At 40.4% G+C, this 18303-nt stretch overlaps 1 protein-coding gene across 1 annotated transcript; it reads left to right on the forward strand.

The window, feature by feature from the left end:
- Nucleotides 1-2613: 2613 nt before the first annotated feature.
- LOC118094639 (olfactory receptor 2AP1-like) lies at nucleotides 2614-3600 on the forward strand. Its single transcript, XM_035135195.2, has one exon. It carries the CDS (start codon nucleotides 2614-2616, stop codon nucleotides 3598-3600), a length of 987 nt encoding a protein of 328 aa, XP_034991086.2.
- The last annotated feature ends 14703 nt before the right edge of the window (nucleotides 3601-18303 follow it).

Genomic DNA, 18303 nt, shown 5'->3' on the forward strand with positions numbered 1-18303 from the left:
AAATTTACAGAGCGCTCTGGGCAGCAGAAGAGCCCGTGGCACTCCGACGGGCTCTGTTCCTCTTGGCTGTTGGCAGCTCTTCCCCGGACTCTAACGCTTGGCCCCGGACTCTTGGCCTGATGCCCCTGAGAGCCCAGCACCTGGGTGCTGTGCACACCTAGCGCCAACGGTTAAGACGGCCCTGATCACAGTAAAGTGTTTTGTCCATATAGTCTGCAGCAGAGGAAAACATGTTCTCACATTGGGTTTCCATTCCATTTAGTTCCTTGTACAAATGAAGGCGCGCTATGGTCCATGGGGTCACGGAGAGTCGGACATGACTAAACGACTAAACAACAACAACAAATGAAGGTACCCATTTCACGGAACAAGGACTCAGAACCACACAGAGATATGAACTATTGCTCAGTAAGTTGTGGGTTTTTGTATTTTGGTATTCTGTCATAAAACTGTTATTTTTTATTTTTTTATTAATGATTTTCAGTTTTATACATTTCAATAATTTTACAAGGAGGGGCACAGGGTTAGCTCATTTACAGAACTCTCTTCCCTTCCTTGGTTCAACAGCTCATGCTGCCACAGCCAAACTATGATGTGTACGAAGTGTGGACAAATTCCAGTATGCACATTCCTGTATGCCCACTTACACTAGAGCATAAAATACATTAATTTGCCTCTTTCTGTTCTGAGCCATTGTTTGCTCAGTTTGCTTACTGTTGATTTCTTCCAGTCAAACTGAAAGGGGAAGGGCCATAGCTCAGTGACAGTGAGCATCTCCCTTGAGTAGAGAAGGTTCCAGATTCATCACATAGCATCTCCCTGCCTTAAACCCTTGGGAGCTTCTGTCAGTGCAAACAATACTGAATTGACCAATGGGTGACTCATTATGAGGCAGTTTTCTATGTTCCTATATGATTTTTTTAAAAAAAAATGGAGCAAGCTTTGAAGTCAGTAGTTTAATTGCAATATGCTTAAGGTCATAAGTAGTTTGCTGCTTCTAGCCTTAAAACACCTATTATTAAAATGATGTCAGAGGAGACTGTGATTTCCCTGTGGGAAGAGAGAGAGATGCAATGCATCAAGAAGGATAATCATTCTGATGGAATATATATGGAGAGAAGAAACACTGAAAACAGAAATGCCTTTTTTAATTTCAAGAATGAATCGAGGTCAGGAATGAGATGGGAAAAATGAGAAGAGACTGTTTTCAGAACAGAGATACAGCAGAAGAAGTAAACTGAATGCCAACACTATAGGCATGTTATAATCTATACATTTTAAAAATATTATTAATCAAAGCAAGGTCATTACAGTCAACTGAGACATAAAAACAGCGATAATGAGGAATAAGGTAAGCAAACTACTGGTTTTTCCATTGATGTGTGAGAATGAGATAGGAGGAGGGGGGGAGGGGAGAAAGAAATAGAAGCATCTGGACATGGCTGGCAAGAAGTTGCCATGTGCTTCGATTGAAACTCTAAAGGCACAAATGGGCATTATAAGCCATTTGTCCATAAGGACAAATGTCATAAATAAAATTATAGAATTATAGAGTTGGAAGGGACCCAGAGGATCATCTAATCCAACCTCCTGCAATGCAGGAATAAGCAGTTGTCCTGTATGGGCATTAAACCAGTGACATAAAAATAATAATTAATAATAATAATATATGCCACCCATTTGACTGGGTTGTCCCTGCCAGCCTCTCAGAGTGGTTTCCAGCAAATTATAAAACCACAATAAAACATCAAACATTAAAAATTTCCCTATACAGGGCTGCCCTCAGATGTCAGATAAATGTTCATGTCTTTGACATCTGATGGGAGGGTGTTCCACAGGGTGGTTGCAACTACCAAGAAGGCCCTCTGCCTGGTTTCCTATAACTTCACTTCTCACAGTGAAGGAACCACAGGGAGATGCTCAGACCTGGACCTCAGTGACGGGGCTGAATGATGGGGGTGGAGATGCTCTTTCAGGTACACAGGGCCAAGGCCGTTTAGGGCTTTAAATTTGAGCACCAACCCTTTGAATTGTGCTCAGAAATGTAATGGGAGCTAATGTAGATCCTTTAGGACCAGTGTTATATGGTCCCGGCGGCTGCTCCCAGTCATCAGTCTGGCAGCCTCATTCTAGATTAGTTGTCTTGTGTGCAGGCAAGTGTATGTTAGGTGAAATGTGCACAAAAAGTATGATTTTTTTCATTGCATGGAAATGTGAACTAAATATAAGGGAAAAAAGGAAAACAAAGAGAAACTGAAATTGTGAGGTTTGTCCAGCCCTAGTGTTTGCTGCTATTAATGAAAGATAAAAAAGCAAATATATTATTCAGGATAATGTGTATCGTGGCCAACCTAGGTCCTGTTAAGGAATCCTAGTGATGGAGAGGAAATTATTTGTTTCAGCCCTCCAGTTGTGTTCACTCACGACTTGGAAAGTAGTCCTGGAAAACCTCCTCCCATCCTCCTCTCTCTACCTCTCTCTAGTTGAATACCTGCTGTATAACTGTCAACATCTAAATCTTATGGGTGCCAATGAAAGAGCTATTGTATATTAATCCTTTCCACCCATCTAAAGTAGAATTTATGTAATCTTTCCAGGTGTGAAGCTAATACAATGGCAAAAGCAGAATTGGGAAATCAAACAGTCCTCACTGAATTCCTTCTGCTGGGTTTTGGAGATCTAGGAGATGTTCAGTTTCCTCTCTTCCTGCTCTTCTTAGTGATCTACGTTGTGACCGTGCTTGGGAATATTCTCATTGTCGTGCTGGTTGTGGCTGATCGCCACCTTCACACCCCCATGTACTTCTTCCTGGGAAACCTGTCCTGCCTGGAGACCTGCTACAGCTCCAACATCCTTCCCATCATGCTGGCCAGTCTCTCTGACAGAGGTCCAAGAACCATTTCTGTAACTGGGTGCATGATCCAATATTACTTCTTTGGCTTCTTGGCAGCCTCAGAATGTTACCTCCTAGCAGCAATGTCCTACGATAGGTATGTGGCAATATGTAAGCCACTGCTCTATACGGTACTGATGAATGGCAGAGTTTGCCTCCGGCTAATAGCTGCATCTTGGATCAGTGGTTCATTGGCTATTAACATGACTATATATTTAATGCACCAGTTAAGGTTCTGTGGCCGCAGTGAAATCAGCCACTTCTTTTGCGATTTCAATCCAATATTAAAGCTCTCATGTAGCGACACGCACATGATTGAACTTTTAACCACCTTCCTAGCTGCGATATGTTCCTTGCCTCCCTTCCTGTTGACCCTGACATCTTATGTCTATATCATATCTACCATTGTGAGAATCCCCTCCATCAGAGGGAGGCAGAAAGCCTTCTCGACCTGTTCCTCACACCTCACTGTGGTGTCCCTTTTCTATGGCACAATCATGATTGTCTACCTGTTGCCCAAAACAGATGCCCTGCGAGACCTCAACAAAGTCTTCTCTCTCTTCTACACAGTCCTGACACCTTTGTTCAATCCCCTGATATACAGCCTGAGAAATAGAGAGGTCAAGGAAGCCTTCAGAAAAACATTTACTAAATGTTGCATTTGGGAAAGAATGCAGAGCCATCGTTTAATATGCTTGTTTATCTAGAAGTTGATTTTACTCCTGGTTGAGGATGTTACATTTTCCTTCGGGGAAAATCACACACACACACATATTACCCTACTTAATACTGTTGTAATGCCCAAAAGGCATTCATATTGGATTGCCTCCTTGGTAATGGCAAATAGCTTCCCCCTTTTTCTTTTCCAGTGTTGTAGGTTTGGCTTTATAGACAACCTGTATATAGTAGTTCTTGGCTGATTATTGGTCCCATTTTTGTGTTGCAACCATTATTTTATAAATTGGAAAATGGATAGAAATTATGCAAAAAAAATCAAAGTGTGAAGGGTTGTGTATATGCGGGGATGTGACAAATTAAAGTGCTGGTATATTCATGCCTGCCACAGTCACATATAAAGAAGTGGAGTGTCTTTATTTTTTATTTTTTTGCAAACCAGAGATGGAATATGCTGGTGAGGAAAACAGTATCATTCCTTTTCCAGCACGTTTTCTTGCTATCCAGTAGGATGGAGACACAATGGTGTTCCTGAAAATGGTGTTGCTGCTACCTACAAGGAAGGACAGGAGGATGTGGTGAGGTGGTGGAGAGTTTGCTCTGCCCATGGACCTGCACTGCATAAACCTCTGCCAACCTCATCTCTACCCCTCCCAGTAAGTAGCTGCCAGGAATCTAGCATTGCAGCTCTGTCCTTGTGGGGGAGACACTTCTGTTTGCTATCCTCCATAGGTGTAAGCAAATTTCTTTCCAAAAAGAATCCTTTACTTCTGATATGAGCAGCATGTTTTGTTTACATGTAATAATTATTTAGCTCTTAATCATCTTTCCCTCCATTCCAGTTAGACTGGAATATCTGCAATTTGTATATGAGGAGCAAGTTCAGTCTTCCCCCTTCATACTAGTAGTGATTACCCTTTTGTGTTTGACCCTGCCTGCTAATACATTGATTATATTATGCATGACATACACATCTGACACGATCAGTGACATTGTGTGAAAAAGAAGAACACTTGCATGCATTGGCTTTTCGTAATCTCAAGTACCGTTGATTTAAAGGAGATCCCCTGGTGTCTGTACCCCCTTTAAACCATTTCTTTTCCACCTATACATTGAATGTGTGGAGAGAGAAACAGGAAGTGCGTTTCCCTCTTCTTGGGTGGGAAGCTTTGCAGGTGTGCTCCGGGTCTCCTCTGTGAACCGGTGTATTGCAGGCTAGATCGTCTCCCTGCCGCCAAATTGGCCAATGATGGCAGGAATTAGAGGGCGTTCCCCCAAACAGGAGACCAACGGACCAATAGCGTTGCTTGTCCTGGTGTCCAGGGCAAGGATAAATTCCTGGCCTGCTGGGCTGTTGGGCCTCAGGAATATCCTTACGAACCCTGACTCCATGATCTCCATGAGTTCAGTGCCACGCCTGAAAGGAGCTATTATGGATGCATATCAGGGACTTGCACAATTAAGTATCTCAATGATTTCATTACATTTATTTACTTCATAAAATGTATACGGCACTTGATTGTCAGAAACCTCAAAGCAGATTCCAAAAATGACCAAACAATAAACTGGATAAAAGTTTGCAATGCAACCTTAAACACACAAAAGTTAAAATACTAAAAGAGATTAAAATGACCTCAATTTTCTAAGCATCTGGGCACACTTGTCAAAAAAAGAATGTTTTTAGGAGGTACTGAAAAGAGTACATAGTCTCTTTCCTTTCTTTTCTTTTTCTCCTTCTATTTTTCTATCCTTTCTCTTTTTCTCCCCTTATATCATATGTCTATTTATCCACTTTCTATTCTTCTTTTTTCTCTTCTTATTCTTTAGCTATCATCTTTTCAGAAAGTATTGCGGAAAATATGTATATAAGTCTGCATATGTTATTGTGTACAGTATTGTGTATTGTTTTGTATTTTCTTTTTCTTTTTTCCCTATGTTTTCTGTTTTGCTTTGTAAAAAAATAAAAGAAAAGTGTACCCAGAAGGCACCTGCTTGATATCAATAGACAGCGAGTTCTAAAGTGCAGGGGCTGCCACACTAAACAATTAAGTTCATACAAATCACAATTGAGTATGATGTGGTGTAGTAGTACTAATTCCACTAATCGAAGCAATGTGGTGAGCTTAAGCCTACTGAGCTCTAGGGACCTATTTCTGGACCGGATGATAGGGTGGGTCTGTCAGCTCAGGGGGGTCCACTTTCTTTTCACACCTTGGGCACATGCCAAAAACATTATCTGAAACCCTCATTCAATTCTCCTCTCCCAACTTACTATTAGGCACAGAAGTGGGGTGGGGGAAGAGGTAGAAGTAGAAGGAGGATCACACCTGACCTATGTCATGATCCTTAATAGTTCTATAATGCACTACAGATTTCCAATTGTTGGGAAGCTCACAGCTCCACTAGAACTCCCTTTTCACTCTCTGATCTCAAGGTTCAACTCCATAGCTTTACAGGTCATTCTTAATGAAGCTGTGACCTTAGGCTCTATAAATGAAAGTTTAGCAGATTTTTTATGTCCCGATCACACTAGGGTGCCAATATTCTACACACTTCCAAAAATACACAAAAAAGTGCTCCCATCACCGGGTAGATCTATTGTGTCCGCGTCAGGATTATTGTTGGAAAATTGTGCACAATATATTGACACATTTCTGCACGCCTTCACTAAAGAAACCCCGTCTTACATTAAGGATACAAAACATATAAAAACCCTTATTGAAAATTTGCATGTTACTCCACTTAGTATAATTGCTAGTGGGCTTGTGTTGTCCCGGTATACTAATGCACCTCTGGATACAGTAAAATCACAAATCCAAGAACTGCTAATGGATCATAATCAGTCTTCACCACCAGTACATTTTTAATGGGGATTCTGGATTTAGGTTTTTTTTTAATCTTAAAATTTTATAAAGGTTTGGTTCATTGGACTTCATTCAAAAACAAGATGTAGCCATGGGCTATAAATGTGCTCCCAGTGTGCTCAATATCTTTATGAGAAATTTTGATTTAGAACATATTGCTCATAATAGCCCATTCAGTGAATACATCCTGTTTTATGGCCGGTATATAGATGATTTGATATTTATATTTTCGGAGGATATTTTTGAACCGTTCAACCGTTGGATCAATAGTGCGAGTCCACACTTGACCTTTGAAGGTACATCGAGTTCACATTGTTTACCTTTCCTTGATCTAGAAATGTTTGTGGATGAATTAACAATTAAAGTGCGACCCTATAAGAAAAGCACAGATAGAAACTCCTTGTTACATTACAGATCTAACCATCCCAAACATCTCTGTGATAACCTTCCCTTATGTCAGTTTCTAAGATTAAAACACAATTCATCGGACCCACAAGACTTTAAAGCCCATTCAAAAATATTACCACGAGGTTATCCAAACTCAGTCAATAACAACTGCCATCCAAAAAGCACACGTAAGAGACAGGTCGACGTGTCTCGCATCTCTTTCACATTTTAATATCAGACCTTCACGTATTTACGCTTCCCTAGAATATAACCATATGACTTGAGAAACCATATGAAATTGAGAAAATTATTAGGCGTTATTGGCATATTCTTAAGGATATCCCGGGGTGCGATAACATCCCCCTCAATTGCCAAAGGACGCACAAAGTCATTTAAAGATATATTGGTGCATACGGATTTAAAATCCACGCTCACACAACGTACGTTGTCCAGTCCTCCATGTGTTTTTTTTTTAGATGTGGGCATTTTACCTCCTGTAAATATGCTCTACAGGTAAAAGAGTTTACCAATAAAGAAGGTTTTAAGTTCGTTTTACAGGCATTTGCCAAATGTGCTACTCCACATGTAATTTACGTGATTAGATGTCCCTGTGGTTTGTTTTATGAAGGTCATACTGTCAGACCTGTAAAGGTAAGAATATCAGAGCACCGTTATAGGATTAGGAACAATGTAATAGATGCTCCTCTAGTACAACATTTTATTGAAGCATCTCATTCAGATGAGGACCTGACCTTTTTTGTAATTTGGACATATTTGGGTCCTGAAGAACAATCTAAAAATATCGTCATGCAGAAAGAAACTACTCAACCCGAGGTATGACTGTACTATCTTGTTACATCACTTTTGGTATGTACAGTTGTTTATGTTATTTATATTATTATTTTTGTAAAAAGGTGTGTGACATCACAACATTGCATTTATTTGCATCAAACAGAACCCATACATAACACTTAAGCATGGTTTAATTTGGGTTTTAACTTTCTGCTTGGCTACAAGGGTCACTTTAAGAAAGAAATTTTGTATCTGTGAATTGCCAACACCTGTAATTGAAATCAATACTGTGTTTGTCCATATAACCTCACATTGTAACAGTTTGTGTTTATCGCAGCTACTGCTATGATACAGAACTACTATCTCGTTACATCACTTTTGGTATGTACAGTTGTTTATGGTATTTATATTATTCTTTTTGTAAAAACGAGTGTGACATCACAACAATGCATTTATTTGCATCACCCAGAACCTGTACTACTGATAAAGCCCAGGACGGCAAAACAAGGTTTATATTCTGGAAATCCTTGTCTTTGGAATAGGATTCTGTGGAACTGGAACTACTTGTTATTGCTGGAACTTCATGTACTGATGCAGGTGGAACAGACACATAACAATTTCTAGACCTGATCCATGAACTGATTACATATGAACTGATCCACTGGGTCTTTTGCTTGTTTAATTGTATTTTATGACTCATTTCTGTTGACATTTATGTGATACAGTGCAAGAGTGCAGCTGGTTACGACTCGTGTCTTTATTCAGAAAATCTAAGCCACAAAAAGGTGGGACTGGGATCCTGGAAGTTTGGAATTGGGAGAACAAGGCACCAGAAGAATCAAAAGCCTCACTCCCTTCACTCACATCTGAAGGACCATGAGCCTCAAAAAGAGTAGAAGACGTGGAAGGGCCAGGCTGAGAAACAGACTGCCTTCCAAACTGCTGAGCCAAAGATTCCAGCTAAGTATTAAACCTTGACACGGCCGCAGGATCTGATCTGATATCGGCCATAATTGCACCCAAGCGATCCAGCGTATGCTGGGGAACCGCTGGGGGAGGCGCTGAATGCAGTGACTGAGACGGGCCTCTTATCACCCTTTTAGAAGGGAGAGCAGGTCTGGGATTCCTCTTGATAGGCATCCCAAAACCTTCTTTTTAAAACAAGGAGAATTACAGAAATACAAATGGAATTGAAATGGCACCCTGCAATCAAAATGGCGCTCCCGCCAAAACAAGATGGCATTCCCGCCCAAATTAGCTGGGTGAAGACCTCCCCTACTCGAAAAAGGTACAAAATGGCGATCACGTTAATTCAGGGAGGGTTTTTGGGGGGTTCCCAGGCCTGGAAATTCCCCACCAGCCCCTTAAGCAAAACATAACAAAAAGCAAATCGCTCAGAGAGGGAACTCCTCGTGATACCCAAAAGCGATTGGCTGCCCAATAAAATTTTCAAGCACCAAAGCTGCAGCTGCAGCCGGGAGAATGAAAAGCTGCTGTGCAAAAGCCCACGGCAATTAAACAGGCAGCGGCAAGCTCGACAGACCGGGAACGCTTGAGGGGCCGAAGCCCCCTGGGTCGAAAGTCCCTCTGGGGGGTGGGAAAGGAAAGGAAAGGAAGGGAAGGGAAGGGAAGGGAAGGGAAGGGAAGGGTAGAGAAGGGAAAGGAATTAACCAAGGAGGGAAGAATAACTTCTGGGAAAATCAAGGGGAATAGGGGGAATAAAGGAAGGCGATCACCAGGACGATCCGTCGAAGGTAAATCTCTCTCGGTCGCACAGAGGACACAAAAGAGGAAGCTCTGGGTCACGTGCATGGGTATATATAGGTCCCTTGATTCATTTGGACTGCACTCCATTGGCCAGATTGAACCCAACATTGAGGGACCTGCCAATTGGGTGAGTCCCTGGAGGGCCAGCCCTGAGCTGTCCTACCCCTGCTTAGGGAGGTAAGAACAAGAAATTTCTATTCTGACCTGTCAAGGTAATCTTGTTCCCATCTGTTGTAGTTTAGTTTTTGCCAAATATGAAATTATTTGTCTTATTTGTCTGCTATTTAATTTATTTATGTAATTTACAAATGCTGTATATTCTGGCGTATAAGACGTCTGGGTGTATAAGACGACGCCCAACATTTCCAGTTAAAATATAGAGTATGGGATATACTCGCCGTATAAGAAATACGACCTAGCGTATAAGATGACCCCCGACATTAGAAAAGATTTTCCTGGATTAAAAAGTAATCTTATATGCAGGAATATACAGTATTATTAATTTTACATAATTAACAGTGTAATTATTTCCTCACTATACTTGTCAGCGAAAAGGCCATTCATTTCAATGTACAGTAAAAGGAAAAACAATTTAAATGGGGTGGAGGAAGTCAATGATTATATATTGTTGGCAGAATGAAAGCCACCACAGCAGCAAATACCAACTGATATTAACTGGATGGATTTCTGCTTCAGACATGGGCTACATAAGCAGCAATTTCCACCTCTGTTTCCATTTCCATCTGAATTCCCCCATATCCATATCCCCTGTCCTGTTGTCAATTAGTCCGGTGATTTCCCACACCAGAGAGGAAAATGGGGACTTAGCCCTTTCTCTGCTGTGATAATTTTCAGTTTGCAGGGATATAGGCTAAAATGAGTAACTTTCCAAATCTGTATTTTTCTACCAGCATTTTGACCACATTAGGAAACAACCACCTCCTTTTGTTGTATGTGTTTCCTTTGTGGACTTTTAAGGAGAGATAAGGTTCTGTGTAAAAAATGTCATAAAAATGTATATATTGCTTATTAAAGGCTTTTAACCTGCCCCCCCCCACTTCCCAGATCATGATGGTAGTAAAGGTATAGCAGGAATCTGTCTGTTGATACATCATTCCTGGAGCATAGAGGGAATAATTCTCGATTTCAGGTCAGATGTAATCCTTTTCTAAGGAAGCCTCCTGATTTACTCATTGCAAGATAAGATCCACTTCCGTTTGTTCTTGGCATTGTGTACAAAGAGGATGCAAAAAATAATGAGGTACATTGAGCTGCTGTTGGGAAATATAAACCTATGCCATTTCTTGTGGTTATGCCAAAATCAGACACCTGTAGTTGGAGGAAGGAAGGGCAAAGTGGGGCTTAAAAAAAGGGTACCCGTCCTGCATTATGCCTGTCAGAGTCCCTTAGAGAAGAGATGGGCTCCATCACGGCATTCCTCTTGCTCACCTGTGGTCTCTTACTATTGTTGACTGAAGCTGTCGGTAAGAAATATTCCATGAATATTTTCTGATTCATCTTAACGTGGCTAGTGGTTCATTGATCTCTGCTTTCAAAGGATCTCTTACAGCTAGCCATCACTTGCATAAACTTCTGATAAGCTATGGTCCTGTCTTAGTGGGGGAAAGATGACTTACAGTCTGTTCACCTGAGTAAGTCCCACTGAGTTAATGGGTTTACTAGTGCTATTTTTTTTCCTAGAAAAAGAGGTGCTGGAACTCAACATGAACAGCTCCCTTCTGTTATAATGGCTATGGCACCTCCCTGAGAGGTGGTGGAACTGAGTTCTGGAAAGTTCTGGCTGAAAAAAGCACCCTAGGCCTTACTCCCAGGTAAATGTGCACAGGATTGCAGCCTCCATAGAGGTTCTATAGCCCTTAAACTAAACCTCAGGCATGTATAACTAAGGGTGTACTGAAATACCTACCCCTTAAAAACTGCCCTTGCAAAGATCTTTGCTAGAGTAATTGCAAATAGACCAAAACAGATACTTAAAGAGATAATACATCACAATCAGGCTGGTTTTTTGCCAGGAAGGCAAATATCAGATAATACAAGAAATATAATAGAATAATAGAATATTTTGAATTCAAACCAGACAAAAAAGCAGCCTTTTTACTGCTGGACGCAGAAAAGGCCTTTGATAATGTGTCATGGCAGTTTATGAAGGCACAAGTTAAGATATTGGGAATAAATGGAAGACTAGAAAGAGCGGTAGATGCCATTTATGAACAGCAGAAAGCGAGATTAATAGTAAATGGGAACTTGACAGACAGTTTCCAAATAACAAAGGGGACAAGGCAGGGATGCCCACTTTCCTCACTACTATTTATTATGGTATTGGAAATTTTATTAGAAAACATTAGGAAAGAAACAGAAATAAAAGGAATAACAATTGGAAAGAGATCCTACAAAGTCTGAGCATTTGCTGATGATTTAATAATTACTACACAGGACCTGAAGGAAAACATATCGAGGGCATTGGAGATAATCCAAAAATATGGTAAAGTGGCTGGGCTGAAAATAAATTATAAAAAACCACATTAATAATGAAAAACTTAAATGCAGATGAAAATAAAGAATTACAAGAACTAACGGGTATACAGGTAAAGAATAAAGCAAAATATCTAGGGTTGTGGATTACAAATAAAAGTATTAACTTGTATGACGACAACTATGTTAAAACATGGAGGGTAATTAAAAAAAACATGGAGACATGGAGTAAACTATACCTCTCTTTTCGGGGTAGAATCTCAGCAATTAAAATGAACGTCCTCCCTAAAATGATGTACCTATTTCAAACCATTCCAATATTAGGGGGGATGAAATGTTTTATAGAATGGAGGAAAGACTTGGCGAAATTTATATGGAATGGTAAAAGGCCGAGAATTAAACATCAATTGCTGACGGACAGGAAAGAGAGAGGAGGCTTTGGCCTACCCGATCTCGAACTATACCATGCAGCTGCAGGGTTATTATGGATGAAGGAGTGGGTCACACTAAAAAACCCCAGAGATATTGGATTTGGAGGGTTACGGGAAATGGTATGGGTGGCATTCCTATTTAGTTTATGAGAAAGTTAAAGTACATAAGGGCTTTTTAAACCACCTAGTAAGAAAATCGCTTTATAACATCTGGCTAAAATTCAAGGGAATACTGGAACCAAAGATTCCGATGTGGACATCTCCAGAGGAAGCCACAGCAGTCAAAAAAATTAAACATGAAAAGGGATTGGGTAATTTATAGATCAATTACAGAAAGGACGAAAGAAGAATTAAGATTGAAAAAATATGAGAAAATTAAAGAAAATATATCAGATTGGTTCCAGTATTTCCAAATAAGACAAATATTTTTGACAGATAAAAAAAATAGGAATAGCCGAGGAAACATCAAATTTTGAGAAAGCAGTGGTACAAAGCAAAGGGAAATACATTTCACAATTGTATGACATATTGTTAGAGTGGGAGTTGAAGGGGGAACAAACGAAGTCAACGATGGTGAGATGGGCCCAAGATCTGGGGCATAACATCATGATAGATCAATGGGGAAAACTTTGGCCGGTAGATATTAAGTTTACGGCATGTTACAAATTAAAGGAGAATATTCTAAAAATGATGTACAGAGGGCATATAACTCCTGAAAAGCTGTCCAAAATTTACAAGAATAGGTCCCCCACATGTTGGAGATGTGAAAAAGAAAACGGTTCATATATGCATATGTGGTGGACCGGCAAGGTCAGTAAACTTTGGAATAGTATATACGAAGAATTAAAGAAAATACTGAAGCGTAATTTCAAAAAACAAACAAACCCTGAGTTATTCCTATTAAGTCTAATGCCAACATAAATAGGAAGATTAAAGAAAACATTGCTTATGTATGGAACAGTGGCGGGAAGAATTATAATAGCAAGAAACTGGAAAAATAAAAGAGTACCCACAGTAGAGGATTGGTGAATATTAATAGTAGAATATATGCAGTTAGCAAAAATGACAGGTAGAGTGAGAGGGCAGATGAAACAAGATGTCTATGAGGAATGGGGAGTATTTGAAGAATATTTAAAAAATAACAACATAAAAGGAACTCCACTGGCAAAATTAGACTGAGCCTGGTATAATATTAATTGATATTACAAATATGAAAGAGAATAGGAAGGGAAAAAAGAAAAAGAAAAAGAAAAAAGGATAATATGTATAAAAATCGTGCGATATTACTTAATCAGCAGAAAAAGTACAGCAAGTTTAATTGGAGGTCAGCTGAAAGTGTAAATAGTAGAAATTTGAAATGAATTTTAGTTTGGTTTATGTCAGGCATCCCCAAACTTCGGCCCTCCAGATATTTTGGACTACAATTCCCATCATCCCTGACCACTGGTTCTGTTAGCTAGGGATCATGGGAGCTGTAGGCCAAAACATCTGGAGGGCCGCAGTTTGGGGTTGCCTGGTTTATGTTTATTGTTCAATATGTACGAAAGGTCAGAAGAAAGAACAATTTAGGTGTGTTTATGATCTATATGTTGGTTTTGTGTAAGTGTGTGTTTGTACTTGTATTTGTATGTAGGTGTGTGTTTGTGTTTGCATTTGTGTGTCTTATACCTTTTTTAAAAAAATCAATAAAGATACCTTAAAAACAAATCAAAACTGCCTTTGCAAAAATGGGGCATGGTTTTCTGCTGCTTTTAGAAGACATCTGAAGGCAGCGTGTTTAGGGATGTTTTTAATGTTTGATGTTTTAGTATGTGATGTGAGCCACCGAGTGTGGCTGGGGAAACCCAGCCAGATGGGTGAGGTAATAATAATAATAATAATAATAATAATAATAATAATAATAATAATAATAGGTTCACCCATACTTACCTTTGCTCCACATTTTTAGGCAGAGGTCCGGGCTTTCCAGGTCCACATCTGACTGCTTGTTTTTCGACCTGGCATCCCTGAAAACCCACTCTTTTCCGCTGAATCGGAGCAAAGGGCAATCCATGGAAAACCCAAATTGCCATTCAATCCGATTCAGTGGTAAAGATTTTGTTTTCGTGGGAAACTGTTGGGCAAAATAAATAAATAATAATAATTAATAAAAGCACTCAGACATGGACTGAGAAAGCATGGCTGCTGGTCCCAAGTGCCTTTACCAACCACAGCCCAGGCTGGGTGGGATGCTCCAGTGACTACATATGGTACCAGTCTGTGGCACACTGGGGAGGGGGGAATGCCAGCCCACCACAGGAGACAGCTTGAGAAGCAGTGGTTTGCTCTGTATCCACTGCTCACTCACTGCTAGTTTTTGAAGCCACATTCACATGGTATTAGCCACAATCCACATTGATGTTGTAGTTTCTGCTGTTTGGTGTGTGTTTTTCTTAAACCAGCTTCAATTAGACTAGAAAACTGAATGCCAATTAAGTGGAAATTGAGACAGTGGTCGCACATGCATGGATGATAACTTCACTGTTTCCAGTTAATGAATTGCAGTTCTTATTCTTACACCTTTGTCCCCTGTTTCCATTTCAGTTGGTAATCCCTGTGTCTTCCCATTTACTTACGCTAGTAAATCCTATCACTCTTGCACCATGGATTTTCATAATTTGTTGTGGTGTGCCACATCAGTTCGCCTTGCCACGAAACAAATGAGGAACTGGAGAACATGTTACGTTACAGGTGACCTGTATTTTCTTCTATTTTACTGAAATAAAGTAAACAGATCCTCCTTATGAACTTTAAAGCTAGATGTGGGTTTTCCATAGGCATCTGATCGGACATCGTAAAAACAAGCTGTTGGATTAGATGTGCCTTTGGTCTGATGCAGCACAACACTTTCTGTGCTCTTAAAAGTTGCTTCAAGCAACAAGATCTCTGAAGAAATGAAACACATCACCAGTATGTTAATTTGAAAATATGGTTCAAACTATTTACCTACGAGGCGCTTTTGTACAAATATTTTCTATTAAAAATTGATAAAGATTGCATAGACCATAAAAGTCACATGTCATCTTTTCTAATATTACTGATATTACAGTGGCATAAATGCCAGCTATCCTCATGTCTTGTTTTATATCTAGTATAACTGAAATCAGTCACTTAATCTTTCTTTATAGTTTCTTGTTTCTTTAACATTATTGTCAATTGAGTAATTGTCACTTGCTCTCACAGGCTCCTGACCAATTCTTTTGTCTTTGGTTTGTAGCCATCTTTCTACGCGTTTGCAAAGGAGATCCCTGACAAGGCTTATAGAGAACAGCCCCCCCTCCTCAGGTCTAGCCCTTCGCAGAGCAGCAAGTCCAGTAGCGGATCGGATTACAGGAATCAGGAAGTAGAGAGGGAGGTGAGAGGCTCTGACAGCATGTGAGAGCCTCAGCACTGGGTAGAGAGGGAAGCAGCTGGGAAGGAAATGACAGGATCGGCCACTGGAGAGCAGTCAGAAGGACAGCCCTCCCCCCCCCCCGATGCCTGAATTGAGGCGCACAGCACCCCGTAGGGCGAGAGAGAGGCGCTTTGGGGTTCCCAGGCTGTTATGTTGGGCGTGAAACAGGAAGAAGCCGTTGCGAGGTTCTCACTTGGACTAAACAGACATGTTTGCCAGACTCTTTGCACTGTAAATAATATGCACAATAAAAACACCTTAAAGAGTGGAGCGTTGTTACTCAAGTTTAGCCACAAAAACCTCTGACAATATGTGATTTGTTCACCATTTTGTTTTGTTTTTTGTATTTTCTGATCATCACTAAAATGTTTCAATGCATATAATCTCACTCTGTTTGGGTCTAGAGAATGGAGGTAATGATGGTGGACGAGCCTGTGTCCTCCCCTTTGTGTACAAGGGCCAAAACCTCTATACCTGCACCAATCAAGATACGAAGAACAGGGACTTCTGGTGTGCGACATCAGGGAACTATGACAGGGACGGGACCTGGAGCTACTGTGCTGATACCAGTGAGCATGATGCAGGGGCCTGGAAAAACAGGAGTGGTTGGCTGGATGAATAATTAGACAAGGCACTTTGTAGGCCAAGGAGATGGGAAGTTCAATATTCCCCAATCTGGTGCCCTCCATAAATTTTAAACTGCAGTTCCCATCACCACTAATCAGTGGCCATACTTGATGGGGGAAGACTGATGCGAAACACCTGGAAGGCCCCACGTTGGGAGCACTTGCTTTGCATGCAAAACATCGAAATTTCATTCCTCAGAATCTCCAGGTAGGGCTGGAAGAGAGCCATTCTCAGTCAGAGTAGACAACACTAAGCTAGATGGATCTAGTGTCTGACTCAGTTTGGACTCAGCTACATTGCTCATGTTACAACGCTATAACTGCATTATAAACTTGTGACACCAGTTGGCTCTGCAGAGCAGAAAACTTTGTGCAACTTCACATAGTTTTTTCTCTTTTGTTATAATGATTTTATTTATGACTTGTTTATAGCGTCAGCCCCCCCCCCCTGTGTGTTGATCCAGCCTATGTCAGCTTTCTATCTTTTGATTAAAAGTTTGCTTAGTCTTAGCATTCCTGAGCACAGTTCCAGGTTCAGGCCAGCACATCGGAGATGACAGGTTTGGATAGGACCATAGAGAACTGAGTAAATAGTCTTCAGAACAGTGAAAAAAGGATTTGTTAGATGAACCATTAGTCACACATTATATAATAGCTTGGTTCGCAGTATATAATAGCTTTGTGAGTTTACAGGTACTGTATATGAGAATAAGTCTTGTGTTGGAAGCTATAGAAAAAGAAATGATATAGGACTCAGCTGCATTAGTAAAAAAACAGTGTAATAATAATAATAATAATAATAATAGTAATAATAATAATAGGCTCACCCATACTCACCTTTGCTCCACATTTCTAGGCACAGGTCTGGGCTTTCCAGGTCCACATCTGACTCCTTGTCTTTGGACCTGGCATCCTTCAAAACCCACTCTTTACTGCTGAATTGGAGTAAATAGCAATCCATGGAAAACCCAAATTGCCATTCGATCCGATGCAGTGCTAACGGTTGGATTTTCCTGGGAAACTGGTGGGCAAAATAAATAAATAATAATAAGCACTCAGACATGGACTGAGAAAGCATGGCTGCTGGTCGCAATTGCCTTTACCTCAGCCCAGGTTGGGCGGGATGCTCCAGTGACTACATATGGTACCAGTCTTTGGCACGCTGGGCAGGGGGGGAATGCTCACTCACTGCTAGTTTCTGAAGCCACATTCACATGGTATTAGCCACGAACCATATTGATGCTGTAGTTTCTGCTGTTTGGTGTGTGATTTTCTTAAACCAGCTTCAATTCAACTAGAAAACCGAATGCTTATTAAGTGGAAATTGAGACAGCTGTCGCACATGCATGGATGATATCTACACCGTTTGCAGTTAATGAATTGCAATTCTTATTCTTACACCTTTGTCCGCTGTTTCCATTTCAGTTCGTGATATCTGTGTCTTCCCATTTGTTTACAAGGATGTATCCCATTCCTCTTGCACCACGGCTCACCATGGTCAGATGTGGTGTGCCACATCAGTTGACCATGGCACAAGAAGGATGAATGCCTGGAAAAATTGTAAAACTGAAGGTGACCTGTATTTTCTTCTATTTCTGGTTTCCTATGTCACACTTATGCATGGCCATTTTACGGAAATAAAGTAAACAGATCCTCCTCATGAACATTAAAGCTTCATGTGGGTTTTCCATAGGCATCTGATTGGACATCGTGGAAACAAATTGTTGGATTAGATGGGGCTTTGGACTGATTGAGCAGAACTCTTTCTGTGCTCTTAAAGAGGTTTGGGACTACTATCAGTAGCTTGTAGAGATATTCCTTATGCCCAAACTATTACAAATCTCCTTCCAAGGATCAGATAAAAGTTGCTTCAAGCAATAAGATCTCTGAAGAAATGAAACACATCACCTGTATGTTAATTTGAAAATATGCTTCAAACTAT

Source organism: Zootoca vivipara, chromosome 13 (assembly GCF_963506605.1).
Source record: "Zootoca vivipara chromosome 13, rZooViv1.1, whole genome shotgun sequence".
Classification (NCBI taxonomy): domain Eukaryota; kingdom Metazoa; phylum Chordata; class Lepidosauria; order Squamata; family Lacertidae; genus Zootoca; species Zootoca vivipara.